The 16,793-nt window shown below is 35.2% G+C and overlaps 1 protein-coding gene across 1 annotated transcript in view; it reads left to right on the top strand.

Annotated features, from left to right (window-relative positions):
• The first annotated feature begins 3,749 nt into the window (after positions 1–3,749).
• Positions 3,750–16,793, top strand: part of LOC142340453 (uncharacterized) — a 35,680-nt gene continuing 22,636 nt past the window's right edge. The window contains exons 1-2 of the mRNA XM_075391026.1: positions 3,750–3,845; positions 14,069–14,295. Coding sequence (XP_075247141.1) covers positions 3,753–3,845; positions 14,069–14,295 — 320 coding nt within the window. The 5' untranslated portion in view covers positions 3,750–3,752. The remainder of the gene's footprint in view (positions 3,846–14,068; positions 14,296–16,793) is intronic.

Raw genomic sequence — 16,793 nt, 5'->3', positions numbered from 1 at the left:
TGACGCCAGCAGTAACATTTTGACAGCAACATCTAGTCCATCTCTCTTCGCGGAGAATCACAAGAAAAATTCTATAGCTCTGCTCAATAACAACCAGTTTAATACAGAATTACTTTCATCTGCACACTTTCAAATACCAGAACTAGCAGGGGGATTGTTTTTTCTGTTTCAAACACGCCAATGTTAAAAAGCGGCTACCTGAGATTTTTTAAATTGACTTAGTTGATTAATTAACTCAAAAAAACAATTTGATGAATCACCCAAAAGCTCTTTTATATACATTTTTTTAGATGTAATTTGGAAAGAAATTTCAAAATTATAATTTCAATATTTTGAAAGCTGATTATAACTTTTCAACGTCTGTTTTAATCTGCTGAGCAAAAAATATACAAATTCGCTGTTGAATCGATCCGATTTTGTTAAAAAAAGATTTCCACTGTCCTTTATGACGTGAACACAAGAATTGTTTTCCTAACAAAAACTCCAGTACTGCAACAACAAGGACGCGGTTGTTTTCCTAAATTTATATCAAGAAACTTTCTTCGGGAAGTAAGATCCCTTTGTTAACACTATGTCCTAAACAAAAAATTTAACGGATTTAGCCGTTTTTAGAAACAAATATTTCGTTGTGTTGGAGCGAATGAGATGTTAACTCTATGCCACATGAAATGAAATCCAAATATATTTCATAAGTTGCAAAAAATTTCAAAAAAGCGAAAACAATCGAAAAAATTTCCAAAAAAATGCATTTCAAATGTCAACTTATGTCTATTAACTCAGTAGATCTGGTCATCAACTTACACTAGAATCACCTCCAGTTGTCACTTAGGGATTACTAAAAAAATTTAATTTTTTTGACGCATGCCCTCTGCCGGTAGACCCCAAAAACAGGATTTTGAAAACTACTTGAATCTGATTGTTCATTAGGCCTTGATTTACTATGAAATACAAAAAATCCCATCACTCTAGTGAAATTTTTACTCATCTGTTATTGAGATAATTAGCCTAATTAACGACTAATTGAGTGTTAATAAACTCAATTGCTCATTAGCGAAGAAAACACAAATATTTGTAAAGAAATTGAGATCACTGCTAGACACCTGATAATTTTGCTCACAAGCAATATCGTCGAAAGAGGGCTACTTCACCGATTATGAAAACATCTGGAAATGATTAGCATATGAAGTGCACTAAGGATAGATCTAGGTTCGGTTTTCTTTATATTTTTGGATTTATTGAACCCTCAGTGTAAATTTCCAACATGACAGCTGTCATCAAAAGGGCCTCAGAAAAAAGGCACTTGTTTATGTCATGTTAATGTCATTTAAAAAAATTAGGATGGTTGACAGAAGGACAAACTTTTTTTAATCGTTCCGCTCCTATGTTTTTCGGCCCGAGGAGCTATTTACTCATCATACTTAACAAGATAGCTCCAACCAACATTATTTGAAATTGCATAAAATAGAGCTTTTTATTAATTTTTTTTTAAAACTGACATGTTTTTCCAGCTTCTTCAGAAATTTTTTTTGGTGCAATCTATAAACAGCAATATTCGGTATGGTTCCTCATGGTGGTGTATCTTGACATACGATTGCAAAGGAGAAATAAAAACGCATATTTATTTTCTCATAACTAACAAAACTTCCGAAAAAAGCTTCTCAAAAAAAACCAATCAATCTGATAGCAGCAATTTGAAATTTTGATTTTCGTGCTGAGAAACAGCATTCGTGCTTCATTTTTTGGTATACATTGTCCTATCCAGGTTATTTCTTTGTTATCACAGTTCCATTAGAACTCAAATTTCATCAAATCTATTAGGAATGGTCTATTATTGCAACGTTTACCACTCGTGGAAGCCGTTGAAGTTATTGAAAAAGTTCATCCAGACAAAATAGGCCTTTGTTTGTACAATTGAACCCTAGATAAGTTCAATTGAAAAAACTGTCTGAACTGGAACAAGTCAAGAGAGATTGCCACTCTAATTTCATTAACTGCTGCCGATCTTGATTCATTTGATTCAAAGATGCCTACTTGTCTGGGCGGCATATGAGCTCCTTTCACTCTCTGACTGTAGTGGGATCAAAAATCCAAATAAAAGAGGCTACAGCGGAGAGAGCCTTCAATGGAATGTTACCAAGTGATGGAATCCCTTTAATGCAGGTTGCAGAGATCTTCAGAGCTTCTTGTTCAATCAAGGATCTGTAGTTGCAACGCGAATTGAGCAACGGCTGAGCCAGGGACCACAGAAGGTATATTTTGCGGCAAAAGTGCAGTTATTGAAGTTGCATTAACAAGAAAACTTAATCGAATCGGAGAAATGCTTTGAATTTTATGCCAAGTCTCCCAAGACGCCCATTTACGTTGAGCGTCCTATATTTGAGTTGTACTGGAGCATGAGTAAAAAAATGATGGCTGTCTAGTCTAAGTTTGCTTCATCGGTAAAATTTGAGTTGTACTGGAGCATGGTTGAAAAAATGATGGCTGTCTTGTCTACCTTTGCTTCAACTTTCCTTACATATGTAGCAAACTGTAAAAGTTTTAGGCTCAAACAAAAAGCGAAGGGATAAAAAAGGAGGAAACCTAGTCCAATTTTTGACACGTTTCACCGTCAAGGATAACCCTTTATTATCCCACGTATTAAACAGAAGGATAACCTGCCTATATTGTAACCCTATTTTCTTACTACTCTCTGAGGAGCTTTAATGGGAGCACACCTTACGCAATCAACTTAGATCTTATGGAGGCTGTAAGAGCTATCTCCAAAAGAGAACCTACAATCAAAAATCTTGAAAAACAAATCTCAATTTTAACTACATTTCTACGAACATAGCGAGTTCTTACTGCTAAGGGCATATACTTTTCAAATGCTCTAATGGAGATATTTATTAAATTTTTTAAATTAACCTTACTGTTATCTTCCCCATCCCATATTAGGTGCTTATATGTTCCTATTAGCTCTGTAAATAATTTTACCTCATGAAGTTTGGAATGATCTTACCATATTTGGTAAGACGTATGACCACCAGTAAAAGTCATTTTGCTCTAGTCAACTTGACATCTTGATTTTTTGCATGGTAATGGGTATATAAAAGGGCAAAATTTGAGGGTTTCCTATCTGACAAACACAAATGACATTTCTGCTTTAATTTTAACTAATCTGCAAACAATGATTCTGTCGGGCACAAATAAAATCAGAGAGCATGAAGCCGGTGAACACAAAACAATTTATTTGAAATAATCATCTCTGAACAGCGTTTAAATTCATTAGAGCTGAAAAATGCCCATGCCCATCTTTCCTGCTTTACTTGCATTTGAAACTAAAGAAAGTTGATCATACACGTTTAAAATCAAACATACCTACAATTTCCTACCTTTTGACGCAAAACAAACCGACAATTTCTTGCATTATGACAACAAACGTACCCACGGTTACCTAAGTTTGGAACCCAACATACCACGGGAGGTTTCCTAAATTTCAAAAACTGGAGTTTACCACTTTTTCATACTTTTAGAATTGAAGATACTGACGTCTTCTATACGTTTGCAAACTAATTAAACAGACTTACTATTTTCAGTATAATGGTAAAGTTTTTGTTCCTTCGGAACTCAACGACGGATCTTATTCTGCCATCTTTGATGCTTTTCGAAGCAATCACGTTCATGTTTCAAGTTGCCAAATCTGTGCAATGCAAAATTACAACTTCTAGAATGTACCAGAAGTTCCTCTTACTTTAATCTTTCTCTTTTTTAGGATGCGAGACATGAATCTGTACCCTGCAGTCAATGCAGACTACCAAGTGATGGTCGATATGTTTACGATGCAAGTCTACCTTTCCATATTTGAGGTATTCTTTATAGACTCTTCCTACTTCCTTTGTTCTTACCAGGTCAACACCCCCGACTCAAGATAGGAATCGGGAACCAAGGGGATGTCTTGTAAATCTGAACCGAATGGCCTAGAAATAATTGGTAGTCATCAGACGTTCCAGAGAAAAAATTAGCAGCTATTAAAAATTTTGTAAACTTCTGCGTGCAACCACGGAAGACCTTCGTTACGCTAGTTGATATAATCTGTGCCATATTTTTGCCCGCTTACGATATGCCGTTTTAAATTGGCCAATCAGGGCTTCAGAATTAATCTAGTTGCGCCTTTTAATTCTCAGCTAAATTTTTCATTTTTTGGTTCTCAGATGAACACCCTGTCGGCCAATATGGCGCCCACCAACCAGAAAACAGTACCGAAATTTGCAATCAAAATCAGCCAATCAGAGATCAATGAAAGACCTTAAAATGTTTTTAAAACAATAATGAGGTAAATAGGTTTATTTTGAATCTTATTATCAAATAGTTTATAAACGTTGCACTCGTACTGCGGTCTAAGGTCTTTTACGGAAGCCATAAGCTGGCATCTTCAATCATTTTCAATCCATAAGCTGGCACCATCTCTGATTAGATAGAATCTTCGATTCATAAGCTGACATCCTTGATTCATAACTTGCATCTTCAATCCACAAGCTGGATTTTTAATAGAAAAGCTGCCATCTTTGGTCTTCCATCCTCAGTAAGCTGGCATCTCCAGTCCAGAGGGTGGTATGAGAAACTAACCTGAATTCGCGCGATGAAAGGAGCATATCATTTTCGCACCGCAGAATGCAAAACACCCACTGAAAGGACATATTCCTCGAAGCTCGCAGCTTATAATAATTATTTAAAATATATAGCTTACAATCGTAAAGGTCTTTTAAAATTGGGGTTGAAAATATGTAGCCAATAATTTAAAATACCGTGTTCATAACTCAAGGTTATATTCGATCTGGCTCATAGCCTTACCAAAGGTTAAGTCCAGTGGTTATCTTGGTCAAGCTAATTGTATGTCAAGAGTCTTTTCCCTCCCGATAATTGACTGGAATCAAACCTGCTCAGGCTGGTCAACTTTGGCGTATTGTGTGGCCTAGGACCTGTTCGGTGTAGTTGCTTGTGTTGCCACAAATTATCAGCGTATGTTGAGAGTTTGCATGTACTAACTATTTTTCTCGTCCATTTTTGATACAAAAATTCGGTGTCGTCCATTTCAAACGTCTCCAATCTAGACAGTTTGGTCAAAAGTGGGTCAATACTCTGACATATGATCTGGTAGACCGGATCAATAGTCTGGTCAGAGTTCTGGCATAAGTCTGTTTGGCCTGATCAAGGCTGTTGAACAGTAAATTCCTCTTGTGAATCAACTCATAAGGGCAAAATAGAACAAGGGAAATCTGGATCTTTTCCGTTTGTGCCCCTAGTACGTTTTGCTCCCCCCGTTTATTTACAGAGCACGTGCCATTACATGGTAAATCATTATGTGAAAATATGGCACGTGCGTCTGGTGGGTGCAAATAACATGCACCCACTAAGCTTGGGGGGGGGGGGGGGCAAAAACGGAAAATATCGGGAAATCTTAAAGAACAAAACTGCTAGGTGCCCAAATGAGCAGATTATTGTCAGAAAATGAGAACAATTACATCAATTCATTGTTTACCCGAAGTGTGAAAACTGGGCCATAATAATGACCAGCTTTTTTATTAGCAATATTTATGAAAGACTTTTAAGAGTTGGAGCTGTAATTTTTACCGGCCCATTCGAGTTATGGTAGATTTTCTTTGTAATGTTGAGATACTGAGATGAAACTCAACCAAAATAAAAAACCAGTATTTCATTTGTTTTTTGAGCCTTTTTATGCGTTTAGGGCATAAGTTTGACCAACTTGATGCGAATTTTGTAAACTTCTTTAGACTTTTAGACAAGTTGTGTCCCATGAAAAGATGAAGTGCCCTATATGCCGGCAAAGTGAAGATAAGCATCCTATTGTTGCCTGGAATTGCAATGAGTTGGTGCCCAGGCTTTACTCCAATACAAAATAATCAGATTGCGGTGATTGTGATCACGCTACTAAATTATTTTAAAACCAATTGTTGCTGTTATTTGTTTTAGCTCTTTCCTCGGTCGGATTATTGCCATAGGTTAAAAACTTTTGAACTGATTTCTTGACGTTTGAACATAACATAATTTTGACTAAAACAACGCCTTCGAAATTCTGATGTTTCAGTTTTCTTATACAACTTCTTCCGGAACTGTGTTGAAGAAATTCAAACCATTTTAGAGTGAATCGTAATGACTGCTTTACGTAATGATCGTAATGATGTGCAATATGCTTGTTCCATTTTCGACACCCAAGAAATTTTTTCAGCGAAGCGGAGAGATCATCCACGTAAGGAAGCATGAAACCGTACACGGAAAATATATATTTATTACCCGACTTCCTAAGTAAAAACGAACACACAATTTTCGGCCCATTTAAAAAATAAATCATGTAAATACAATTTTCTCAAGCTTAGCCATTTGTTTATCTAGTATAGGAGTGAATGATAAATTGTCTAAATTTAACGACATTTTTTGTGAGAAATCAGCTAACTTATTATATGTTTTCATGAAAGAATTTTTTATTTTTCACATAATTTTCCTCTGGATACCCAAGGAAAAATGTACTTTTTTCACATGACTTTTTTGGTTTTCACTTAAAAAAGTATAATTAAGCCCAAGACAAGCGCGCAAATTTTAATAATTTTTTGTAAATGGGCCCAAGAAACGTGTGTTTTCACATGAGAAATACAGGTAAAAATCCGATTAATATAGAGAAACTATTGCGGCCTTTAAATGATTGATAGTTCATTCAAAACCCAAATGTCTGATCAATATGTTTTTCTATAGAAAATTTGTTGGTGGACTTTTTGCTATATATAGGCTTATGGGAAAAAAATCAGAAAGTTGAAATATAATTATTTAGCTAATAAAAGAATAATTGATCCCCAATTTACCCGATCATGATTATTTTAGATCAGTGAATGGACGAACATTGCAATTTCTCTCATTGGTTCCAACAGTTGAGAGGTCGAGTTTATGAAAAGACTTATAAAATCGGCCTGGGGAGTATACCCATAACTTAAATACGCGGTCGACCTCCTAGTAAGGGTCGACCTAAAGTCTTTTCATAAGTCAACCAACGGTCTTTCCATACCAATTTCGGTCGACCATGGTCTTTTCATGCATCGAACAACGGTCTTCTCATATCCAATATCGGTCGACCCTTAGTCTTTTCATAAGTCGAATAAAAGTCTTTTAATATCCGGTACTGTTGACCTCAAGTCTGATCATAGGTCTTTTTTACAAAAAATGTAGAGATTCATAGCGTTCAGATTTTTGCAGCAGTAAACTTTCTTAGCCTTTGCATGAGCTTTTTCAGCTTCTTTGATGCCTGGAGCCGATGCATTACTGAGCTTCATAAAGAGCGCACCTGACTTCGCCACCAAAGAAAAAACAAAGACCCTAAATAGCTAAGAATAATGCGCCAAGGGGTCATAAACAAGGGCGGCGGGTTATCTTGCTGAAGAAAGAAACAGACCAACCTATAAATGAACATCTAAGGGCACACAAAATGGGGCAGAAAGAGGGCTGGGCTTATTGTGCTGCAAAATAAAAATTTCGTGCTGTAAATTTTCTTCAAGATTATTCTGCGAAGACTTTTTTCCACATCTTTCCACACGTTAAAATTACAGATTAAATGTTTATACCTGAGGAATATTTGGCAAAAATTAAAAAGGGGCGACGGACGAGGAAGTGATTACCAAACTAGAAGCTAGCTTGCACAAAAAAAAAACGAAAATTAATATTTTTTAAATGTTCCAGGAATGTCTTCAAAACTCAAACCAAACTCAAATTTTTTTTATTGCATAGGGAGATTGTTATTTTATGTGACCAATGTAATTTTAATAAAATGATTACTGTAAAACTTCCTGAGCTTTTTTCTAATTTTTAGCATTGTACTGCAAAAGTTTTTGTATTTTACTAAGATCTCTAAATCAATCTCAAAACCCGGTAAATGAACATTTATGTTTTTCAAGCATTCACAAATGTTAGGCAAGCATTCACCATTAAACCAACTGTATGTCATTGTAACGGTACAATAAACATCAATGGATATATCAAATAACATATTTGTTGGAAGATCCAAAAATCAATGTTTCAGGCCATTGGATGTACTAAAACAGCTTAAAATTTTCCAACTTTTAAAAATTTGACCCATTTTAAGAGTTGACTTTTCCAAAAAATATCAATTTTTTTAAATGTGTCTGAAAAAATTTGAACTGTTCCTGAGGTCGAAGGAATAGAGTCTCAAAACTATGCAAATATTTCATAGTGCTGATTTTTTATAAAAATCTTTAATTTTTCAGTTTTGAAATTAAATTACCAATGATTCCTTGCTTGTTTTGAAGAAATTGTTCTGAGCATCTCAGTTATCAGTGTTTACTTAATTTCAGATTTTTTTTGGTTTTGAAATTTTCAAAAGAATAAAATTGTTGGTTGGGCCAGACCCTTAAAAGGTTCTTCTGATCCCAGTGGGCTAGGTTTTCATTTCTCGTTACATTAAACGTCAATAATGGTAAAGTTTTTCAAAACTAAATTCAAAATTTTTTTGTATGACGTTTGGATCGCACCAAATGTCAGAGAAAAAACTTACAAATCTTGTGGTAGCTAAAACTTTAAAATTGCATTGTAGTGATTCAATTCCAGTTTGCTTTGGATGACATACACCTATGTCCAAAACCCAAAAAAAAGTTTTTTTTTGTCACTTGATTGTTTTGTTTTTCACTTAAAAAAGTTTTATTAAACTATAAAAAGCTAAAAATTCAAAATTTTTTTTGTAAATTGGCCCAAGAAATGTGTCTGTTTTCAATTGAAAAACACATTTGCAAAACCGATTTAAAAAGAGAAACTGTTGCGGGCTTCAAATAATTGATAGTTAGCGTGAACCCAAATTTCTGATGAAAATTTAGATTTATGCTGTCTATTAAAAAATTCGTTTCTAGACTTTTCGCTATATATAGGTTTATGGTAAAAACCTCGTAAAGTTAAAAAGAAATTTCTTTCTTATTAAATTTCTTTGCCAATAAAAGCTTTATTGATTCCCACTTAACCCAAACATTATTATTTTATATCAGAGAATGGGCGAACATTGCAATTTCTCTCATTGTCTTTGGTTAGCTCTTATTTCTTCCCTTTGCAGTGAGGAAAAAATTGAAAAGAAAACTTTCTTTAAGATTATTCTGAGAAGACTTCTTTCCACATTTTTCCACAAGTTGAAATTACTGATAAAATGTCTGTACCAGAGGAATGTTTGGCAAATACTAAAAAATGGATACTGATGATGAGGTGAAGACCACACTGGAAGCCAGCCTGCACAATAAAATGAAAAACATAGTTTTTTAAATGTCATGCCAGGAATTTCCTTATGACTCAAACAAACCAAAATAAAAAAGTCTTTAAATTTACGGAGATTTTTTTAACGCAACCAATGCAGGAATACCAAAAAAATTCTTTGATTCTTATAGAGTTTTACGATTTGTTTTATCAATTTTTAGCATTGTCCTGCAAAAGATTTTGTTTTTTTTAAAAAGATCTCTAAATCAATCTCAAAAACCAGTAAATGAACATTTATGTTTTTCTAGCATGCACAATTGTTTTTCAAGCATGCATTAAATAAATTGTGTGTCGTTGTAATGGTACAGTAATTATCAATGGATATATCAGCAATTAGGTTTTTTTGAAGATCCAAAAGTCAAAGTTTCAGGCCATTGGAGTGTACTAAAAGAACTTAAAGTCTTAAAAAAATTCAAAATTCTAATTGTTTGGTCCATTCTAAGAGATGATCATATACAGAAATATGATTTTTGCAGTAATATATGTAAGATAATTTAAACCGTTACTGGGCTGGAATGAATAGCATCTCGAGTCAATGCAAATTTTTCGTAGTGCTGATTTTTTGAAAAAAATCTTTAATTTCTCAGTTTTGAAGTTAAATTAGCAATGATTTCCTGCTGTTTGTGAAGAATATGTTCTGAGCATCTCAGTCATCAGTGTTTACATGATTTTACAGCCTTTTTCGGCTTGAAGTTTTTAAAAGTATAAATTGTTGGTTTGGCCGGACCCTTGAATGGCTCCTTCTGATCCCATCGAGCTAGGTTTTCATTTGTTGTTACGTTAAACATCAATAATGGTAAAGTTTTTCAAAGTTCAATTCAATTTTTTTTTGTATGAGGTTTGGATCGCACCAAATGTCAAAAAAACTGACAAATCTTGTAGTAGCTAAAATTTTAATATTGCATTGCAGTGATTCAATTCCAGATTGCTTTGGATGACCTACAACTATGTCCGAAACCCAAAGCAAATGTATTTTTTGTCACTTGATTGTTTTGTTTTTCACTTAAAAAAGTGTTATTAAACTATAAAAAGCTAAAATTTCAATATATTTTTTTGTAAATTGGCCCAAGAAATGTGTTTGTTTTCACATGAGAAACACAGGTGAAAAAACGATTTACATTGAGAAACTATTGCGGGCTTTAAGTAATAGATAGTTCGTTTGAACCCAAATTTCTGATGCAAATTTAGATTTATGCTGTCTACCAAAGTTTTGTTTGTAGACTTCTTGCTATATATAGGTTTATGGTAAAAACCTCGTAAAGTTAAAGAGAAATTTCTTTCTTTTTAAATTTCTTGGTCAATAAAAGCTTTGTTGATGCCCACTTAACCCAAACATAATTATTTTATATCAGAGAGTGGGCGAACATTGCAATTTCTCTCATTGTCTTTGGTTAGCTCTTATTTCTTCCCTTTGCAGTGAGGAAAAAATTGAAAAGAAAATTTTCTTTAAGATTATTCTGAGAAGACTTCTTTCCACATTTTTCCACTAGTTGAAATTACTGATAAAATGTCTGTACCAGAGGAATGTTTGGCAAATACTAAAAAATGGATACTGATGATGAGGTGAAGACCACACTGGAAGCCAGCCTGCACAATAAAATGAAAACATAGTTTTTTAAATGTCATGCCAGGAATTTCCTTATGACTCAAACAAACCAAAATAAAAATGTCTTTAAATTTACGGAGATTTTTTTAACGCAACCAATGCAGGAATACCAAAAAAATTCTTTGATTCTTATAAAGTTTTACGATTTGTTTTATCAATTTTTAGCATTGTCCTGCAAAAGATTTTGTTTTTTTTTAACAAAGATCTCTAAATCAATCTCAAAAACCAGTAAATGAACATTTATGTTTTTCTAGCATGCACAATTGTTTTTCAAGCATGCATTAAATAAATTGTATGTCGTTGTAATGGTACAGTAAATATCAATGGATATATCAGCAATTAGGTTTTTTTTGAAGATCCAAAAGTCAAAGTTTCAGGCCATTGGAGTGTACTAAAACAACTTAAAGTCTTAAAAAAATTCAAAATTCTAATTGTTTGGTCCATTCTAAGAGATGATCATATACAGAAATATGATTTTTGCAGTAATATATGTAAGATAATTTAAACCGTTACTGGGGTGGAATGAATAGCATCTCGAGTCAATGCAAATTTTTCGTAGTGCTGATTTTTTGAAAAAAAATCTTTAATTTCTCAGTTGTGAAGTTAAATTAACAATGATTTCCTGCTGTTTGTGAAGAATATGTTCTGAGCATCTCAGTTATCAGTGTTTACATGATTTTACAGCCTTTTTCGGCTTGAAGCTTTTAAAAGTATAGAGTTGTTGGTTTGGCCAGACCCTTGAACGGTTCCTTCTGATCCCATCGAGCTAGTATTTCATTTCTTGTTACGTTAAACATCAATAATGGTAAAGTTTTCCAAAGCTCAATTCAAACTTTTTTGTATGAGGTTTGGATCGCACCATATGTCATAGAAAAAAAACCGAACAATCTTGCGGTGACTAAAGAGTTAATATTGTATTGTTGTGATTCGAATAATGACTTACTTTTTTATCAAAAAAAGAGCAGGGGAATGATCGTATTTTTTAAACTAACTTTTTTTACGCAGAATTGCTCTGTGTGACGTACAACAATGCCGACGTAGTACTATGCCTATTATAAGAGTGCCAAAAATTTACTCAATTTTTTACCCAATAAAAATCTAAACCAACCAAATCACTTTAAATGAAATGAGAGCAACATTTCTGAACTAATCACATTGAAGTTGTGAGATTTTGAATTTTATTATATATAAGGAAAAGATAACTGGAGGGAGAAATATTAAAAACAAATAATGGTAATTAAGGATCATGGCCATGCATCAGCGGCCTGTGGGACTTAATATGAATCTATCAAAAGCGACAACTGACCAGCGTGCCTTGATTGCTTTGAGAACAACATTTGGTTAGCATTTAATTGATAATTAGTTGTTAATTACAGTTTGGGCACTTTTATAATCAATTTCAATTTCGGCATTCTTAAACGTCGGCATAGTATTACATCGGCATAGCTGTACGTAATCATTGCTTTGTATGTGTATTAAATTGAGCGACTTTAGGCGCACAACTAGTGGTGCAAAATCACGGCATACAATTAAAAATAATTCTTACATTTCAGCCGATGAGAACATCACAAATTTTCCCCACTTGATATTATACACAATCTATAAATGACTTTTCATTTATTTCAAAAGTTGAACAAAATTATAATTGCCACCCTCATATTAAAATAAAAAACAGTGCAACAAATGAGTATGCATTTCAATCTACACTTTGATTCCCTAGTAAAAAAAATAATAATACAAGATCTTTCAACATAATCTTGTGAGTATGCTATGGCACAACTTTGAGAAAAAGCAGTGTAGTATATCAACGTGCGTTTTCTGACCTTAAAAAGTATCTCTCACAGGAAGATTGACGCAAAAAAATGTCAAATAAAAACTAAACTTTTAATACTTTTGAATTACACGAAAACAATTTCCCCTTTTGAAATTTATATAATAATGTGTTTTATTACCTTGATGAACAAAAAAACCAACTGATTTACGAGTTAATATTGTTGCTAAGCAAGTTAAAATCTTTTGTGAAGATTATGATCTTGGCTGAGACGTGCGCAAGACTAACAGATGTGAAAAAAGTTGTGAAAAAGTCTAGTTCTGAATCAGAACTGATCAGACTCACGAAATGACAGCTGTTTCACATGCTTCGTTGACTGATTAGAGTGATTAGTATCTCATGCTGAGATCGAATAGGCGTTAGATCTGGAAGTCAAAATGATCCGAATTCATAAATTTATCTCAAAAATGTTTCCACAGATGCTCCAACAATTCGAGCTAAATCACATTTTTTTTAAAATCTTGAAGCGTACGAAAACAAGTAGACATTTTTTCTTTTTTTTCAATATCCCAATTGTAAATAGTAATTAGCGTTGCTTGCAGTTTAGGTCAACTGTTTTCTGAATATACAGTTTAAATGTAGAAAAATGATTATTATTTCAAGAAATGTGCTGAAAAGTGCTGGTTTTTTTCAGGTTGATTGCAGCCAAAAAATGTAAATGAATTGAGCTGAAAAATTGATAAATGAGAATGTGCTAAAATTATGTAGAAAATTCGCTGAACTTCACTGATTTTTTTTAAATAAATGAGCTGAAAAAAACATTCGTAACCTCAGTGCATTCTTATGGGAGTTTTGATCTGATTTTTTTGCAATGTACTTTTTATTAGAAGAATATGGAAAATGAATTCGATAGTCTACAGGTCTCAACTAGGGCAGTGAAGTTTCATTCCTGGGGATGAGGGTATAGTTCCATGTATGAATTTGAATTTGAATTTATGCTTGTGTGTGATTCTAGAGCTCTAAAACAATCATTCTCATTGGCAGAGTATGCTTAAGATTTTTCAATACCGGTTCCAGAAACTTTGTCCAATTCCGTCAAAATTGCCGTTCGATAGTTTCTTGTCAAAGTTAAAGCAGATTAACTTGGCAAGTATTTGAAAATATTTCTGCGAGTTTCTCCGATTAAAAAATAGGTTGATTTATCTCGATAGTTTTTTCGGCTACACCCCCCCCTTCCCCTGACCAGCTATTGGGTATATCATTTTTACGCCCCCCGAAGATCACGTGCTATTTTTTACGTATTAACGTCCTCTTTAACAACGCATGATTGTCACTGGAAGGGACAAAGAAAACCGCGGAGCCAAAACAGAATAGATCAGGTTTTTCTTGTGTTATAGATGGCAAATTTACTTACTTGCTTTGTCATCAACTTCTACTGTCTTTGTGTGGCTGTGGCTGTGAAGGAACTACATGCTTTGGATTACTATATTGTATTGCTGCAGACATTTTTCGACTGTTTCTTTGTTGGCCTCGTAGGGTTGATGTACAAAATACTGGATATTGTAGGCCGAATCTCAATGATATGCGGAATCGTTAAGTTCTCCGCGCTAAACAGAGCAGACCTGTAAGAAATCCTCAATTTTTTGCAAACTTTATTGGATGAGATTTTGCGCAAGGTCAAAAGAACACTCAACGTCATTGCTTCTTTAACAAAAACTGAAACCCAAGTCGAGGTATTGTCAAAAAATGATTGTAAGAATTGCGGTGAATACCGGTGAAAAAAAATCGTGGCAAAGTGCCCGCATCTTTTACCAAAAAAGTGTCGACAAAGGGTTGTAACCACTTTGTTTCGACTGTGCCAATTGGTACCTTCTACTAATACACTTCTACTGAATTCAATCACGCTTGCTCCATTTTATTGAGAACAGATGCGCTGAAATTTTACAAGTATCCTTTAGCGATGAAATTAATTTGCCAACAAAAAGCGGTGAAAAAAAATTCGCAACTGAAAACCGCAATTTTTACTCATCAGTGAATTGACGCAAAGCGTGTTGTTTTTAGAGCAAAAATTTTAGCAAAGAATTTTTGCATTCAGCTCTAAAAACCGCAATTCTTACAGACATTCACATCAATCACTGCAATTCCCTTTTTAGCATTTTTCAGCTTTAACACCTAAACACGGGAACCACAACTACCACGTGCCCTTACTAAGTCATTTTGAAAACGACAACCTGCTTTGTAAACAAAAGGGAAATCATGAACAAAAAAGCGTTGAAGTAGGCAATCCGTAGTAATCAAAGAAAAAAACAGTTAACCACTAAGTTTACCTTAGTTCAACTGATGGGTTAACTAATCGCTGCCTTGAAAAACAGTTGCTTTTAGGAATTAAATTGATGCCAACTATTCTTTAAAATTTTTTTGATAACCAAGAAGCGTCAAGTTAAGTGAGAAAACTCGTCCCCTCTGATGTCCTAGGGTCAAATGTAACGTCTCTTTTCTTTCTGACGAGGAATGAAAAAGTTGAACTTTTTTGTATTGTTTATGTTGCGAATGCAAAGTAAGCGTGTATATATATATATATATATATATATATATATATATATATATATATATATAAACTACGCAGCGTATGTTTGTAAGCGTGTAAGCGTATATATTTGAATTGAATAGCAAGCAATCAAGGCGGCATAGCGCAGACGGTAACGCACTGGACTCCGAATCTAAGGGTCGCTGGTTCGAGCCCCCGACTACGACCAAATTGGCAAAGCAAAATCAGTATTCTAATACATGTACCTTGAGCAACGGACTGTTAGAGAGAGGTTTTGGGCCGAACTAGCCCGATTTAGACTAAGATGACTTAGATATAAAATTATTAGAGTATCAAAACGCTTTGAATGGTTTAATTCTAAGGCCAATGCAAGGCCAAATTACGTCATACATGAACTGAATCGACCGATATTGGCTAGCAAAAGGCTAACAGGTAGCGTCTAGCCTTTTTGCCGCCAGTGTTACTGTGAATAACTTTTGTTAACGTTGTTAAGTGAACTTCTTATGTGTCGTATGTTATGTACACAAGCTGTAGTTGGCATAAAAAGCCGTTTCTTGAATCTTATTCGATTCGTAATTGTTGAATAAAGATTTCCCGTCTTCCGTTTTGTTACATCCGAGTTTATTGTCGGATACAAGGCTCGAATATTTGGTCCACCACGTGGGAAAAAACCAGGACGAGGATTTTTCGTTCTTACATCGACTTCTATCGGTCAGGGGCCGGCTCAACGTTGGTGATAGTGGTCCGTGGAGCACTGCTAGTGGTTCAGTGTCCAGTAGAGTGACTTTGGCAGTCAGAGGCCGGGTCAACGTTGGTGATAGTGTTTTGTGAAGCACTGCTAGTGGTTCAGTGTCCCGTAGAGTGACTTTGGCAGTCAGAGGCCGGGTCAACGTTGGTGATAGTGTTCCGTGGAGCACTGCTAGTGGTTCAGTGTTGCGTAGTGTGACTTTGGCAGTCAGAGGCCGGGTCAACGTTGGTGATAGTGTTCTGTGGAGCACTGCTAGTGGTTCAGTGTTGCGTAGTGTGACTTTGGCAGTCAGAGGCCGGGTCAGCGTTGGTGATAGTGTTCCGTGGAGCACTGCTAGTGGTTCAGTGTCCCGTAGAGTGACTTTGGCAGTCAGAGGCCGGGTCAACGTTGGTGTTAGTGATCTGTGGAGCACTGCTAGTGGTTCAGTGTTGCGTAGTGTGACTTTGGCAGTCAGAGGCCGGGTCAACGTTGGTGTTAGTGATCTGTGGAGCACTGCTAGTGGTTCAGTGTTGCGTAGTGTGACTTTGGCAATCAGAGGCCGGGTCAACGTTGGTGATAGTGGTCCGTGGAGCACTGCTAGTGGTTCAGTGTCCCGTAGAGTGACTTTGGCAGTCAGAGGCCGGGTCAACGTTGGTGATAGTGTTCTGTGGAGCACTGCTAGTGGTTCAGTGTTGCGTAGTGTGACTTTGGCAGTCAGAGGCCGGGTCAACGTTGGTGATAGTGTTCCGTGGAGCACTGCTAGTGGTTCAGTGTCCCATTGAGTGACTTTGGCAGTCAGAGGCCGGGTCAACGTTGGTGATAGTGGTCCGTGGAGCATTGCTAGTGG

This window comes from Convolutriloba macropyga, chromosome 5 (assembly GCF_964194025.1).
Source record: "Convolutriloba macropyga chromosome 5, txConMacr16.3, whole genome shotgun sequence".
In the NCBI taxonomy this organism is placed as follows: Eukaryota; Metazoa; Xenacoelomorpha; order Acoela; family Convolutidae; genus Convolutriloba; species Convolutriloba macropyga.
This window is presented reverse-complemented; position numbering and strand designations above follow the sequence as displayed.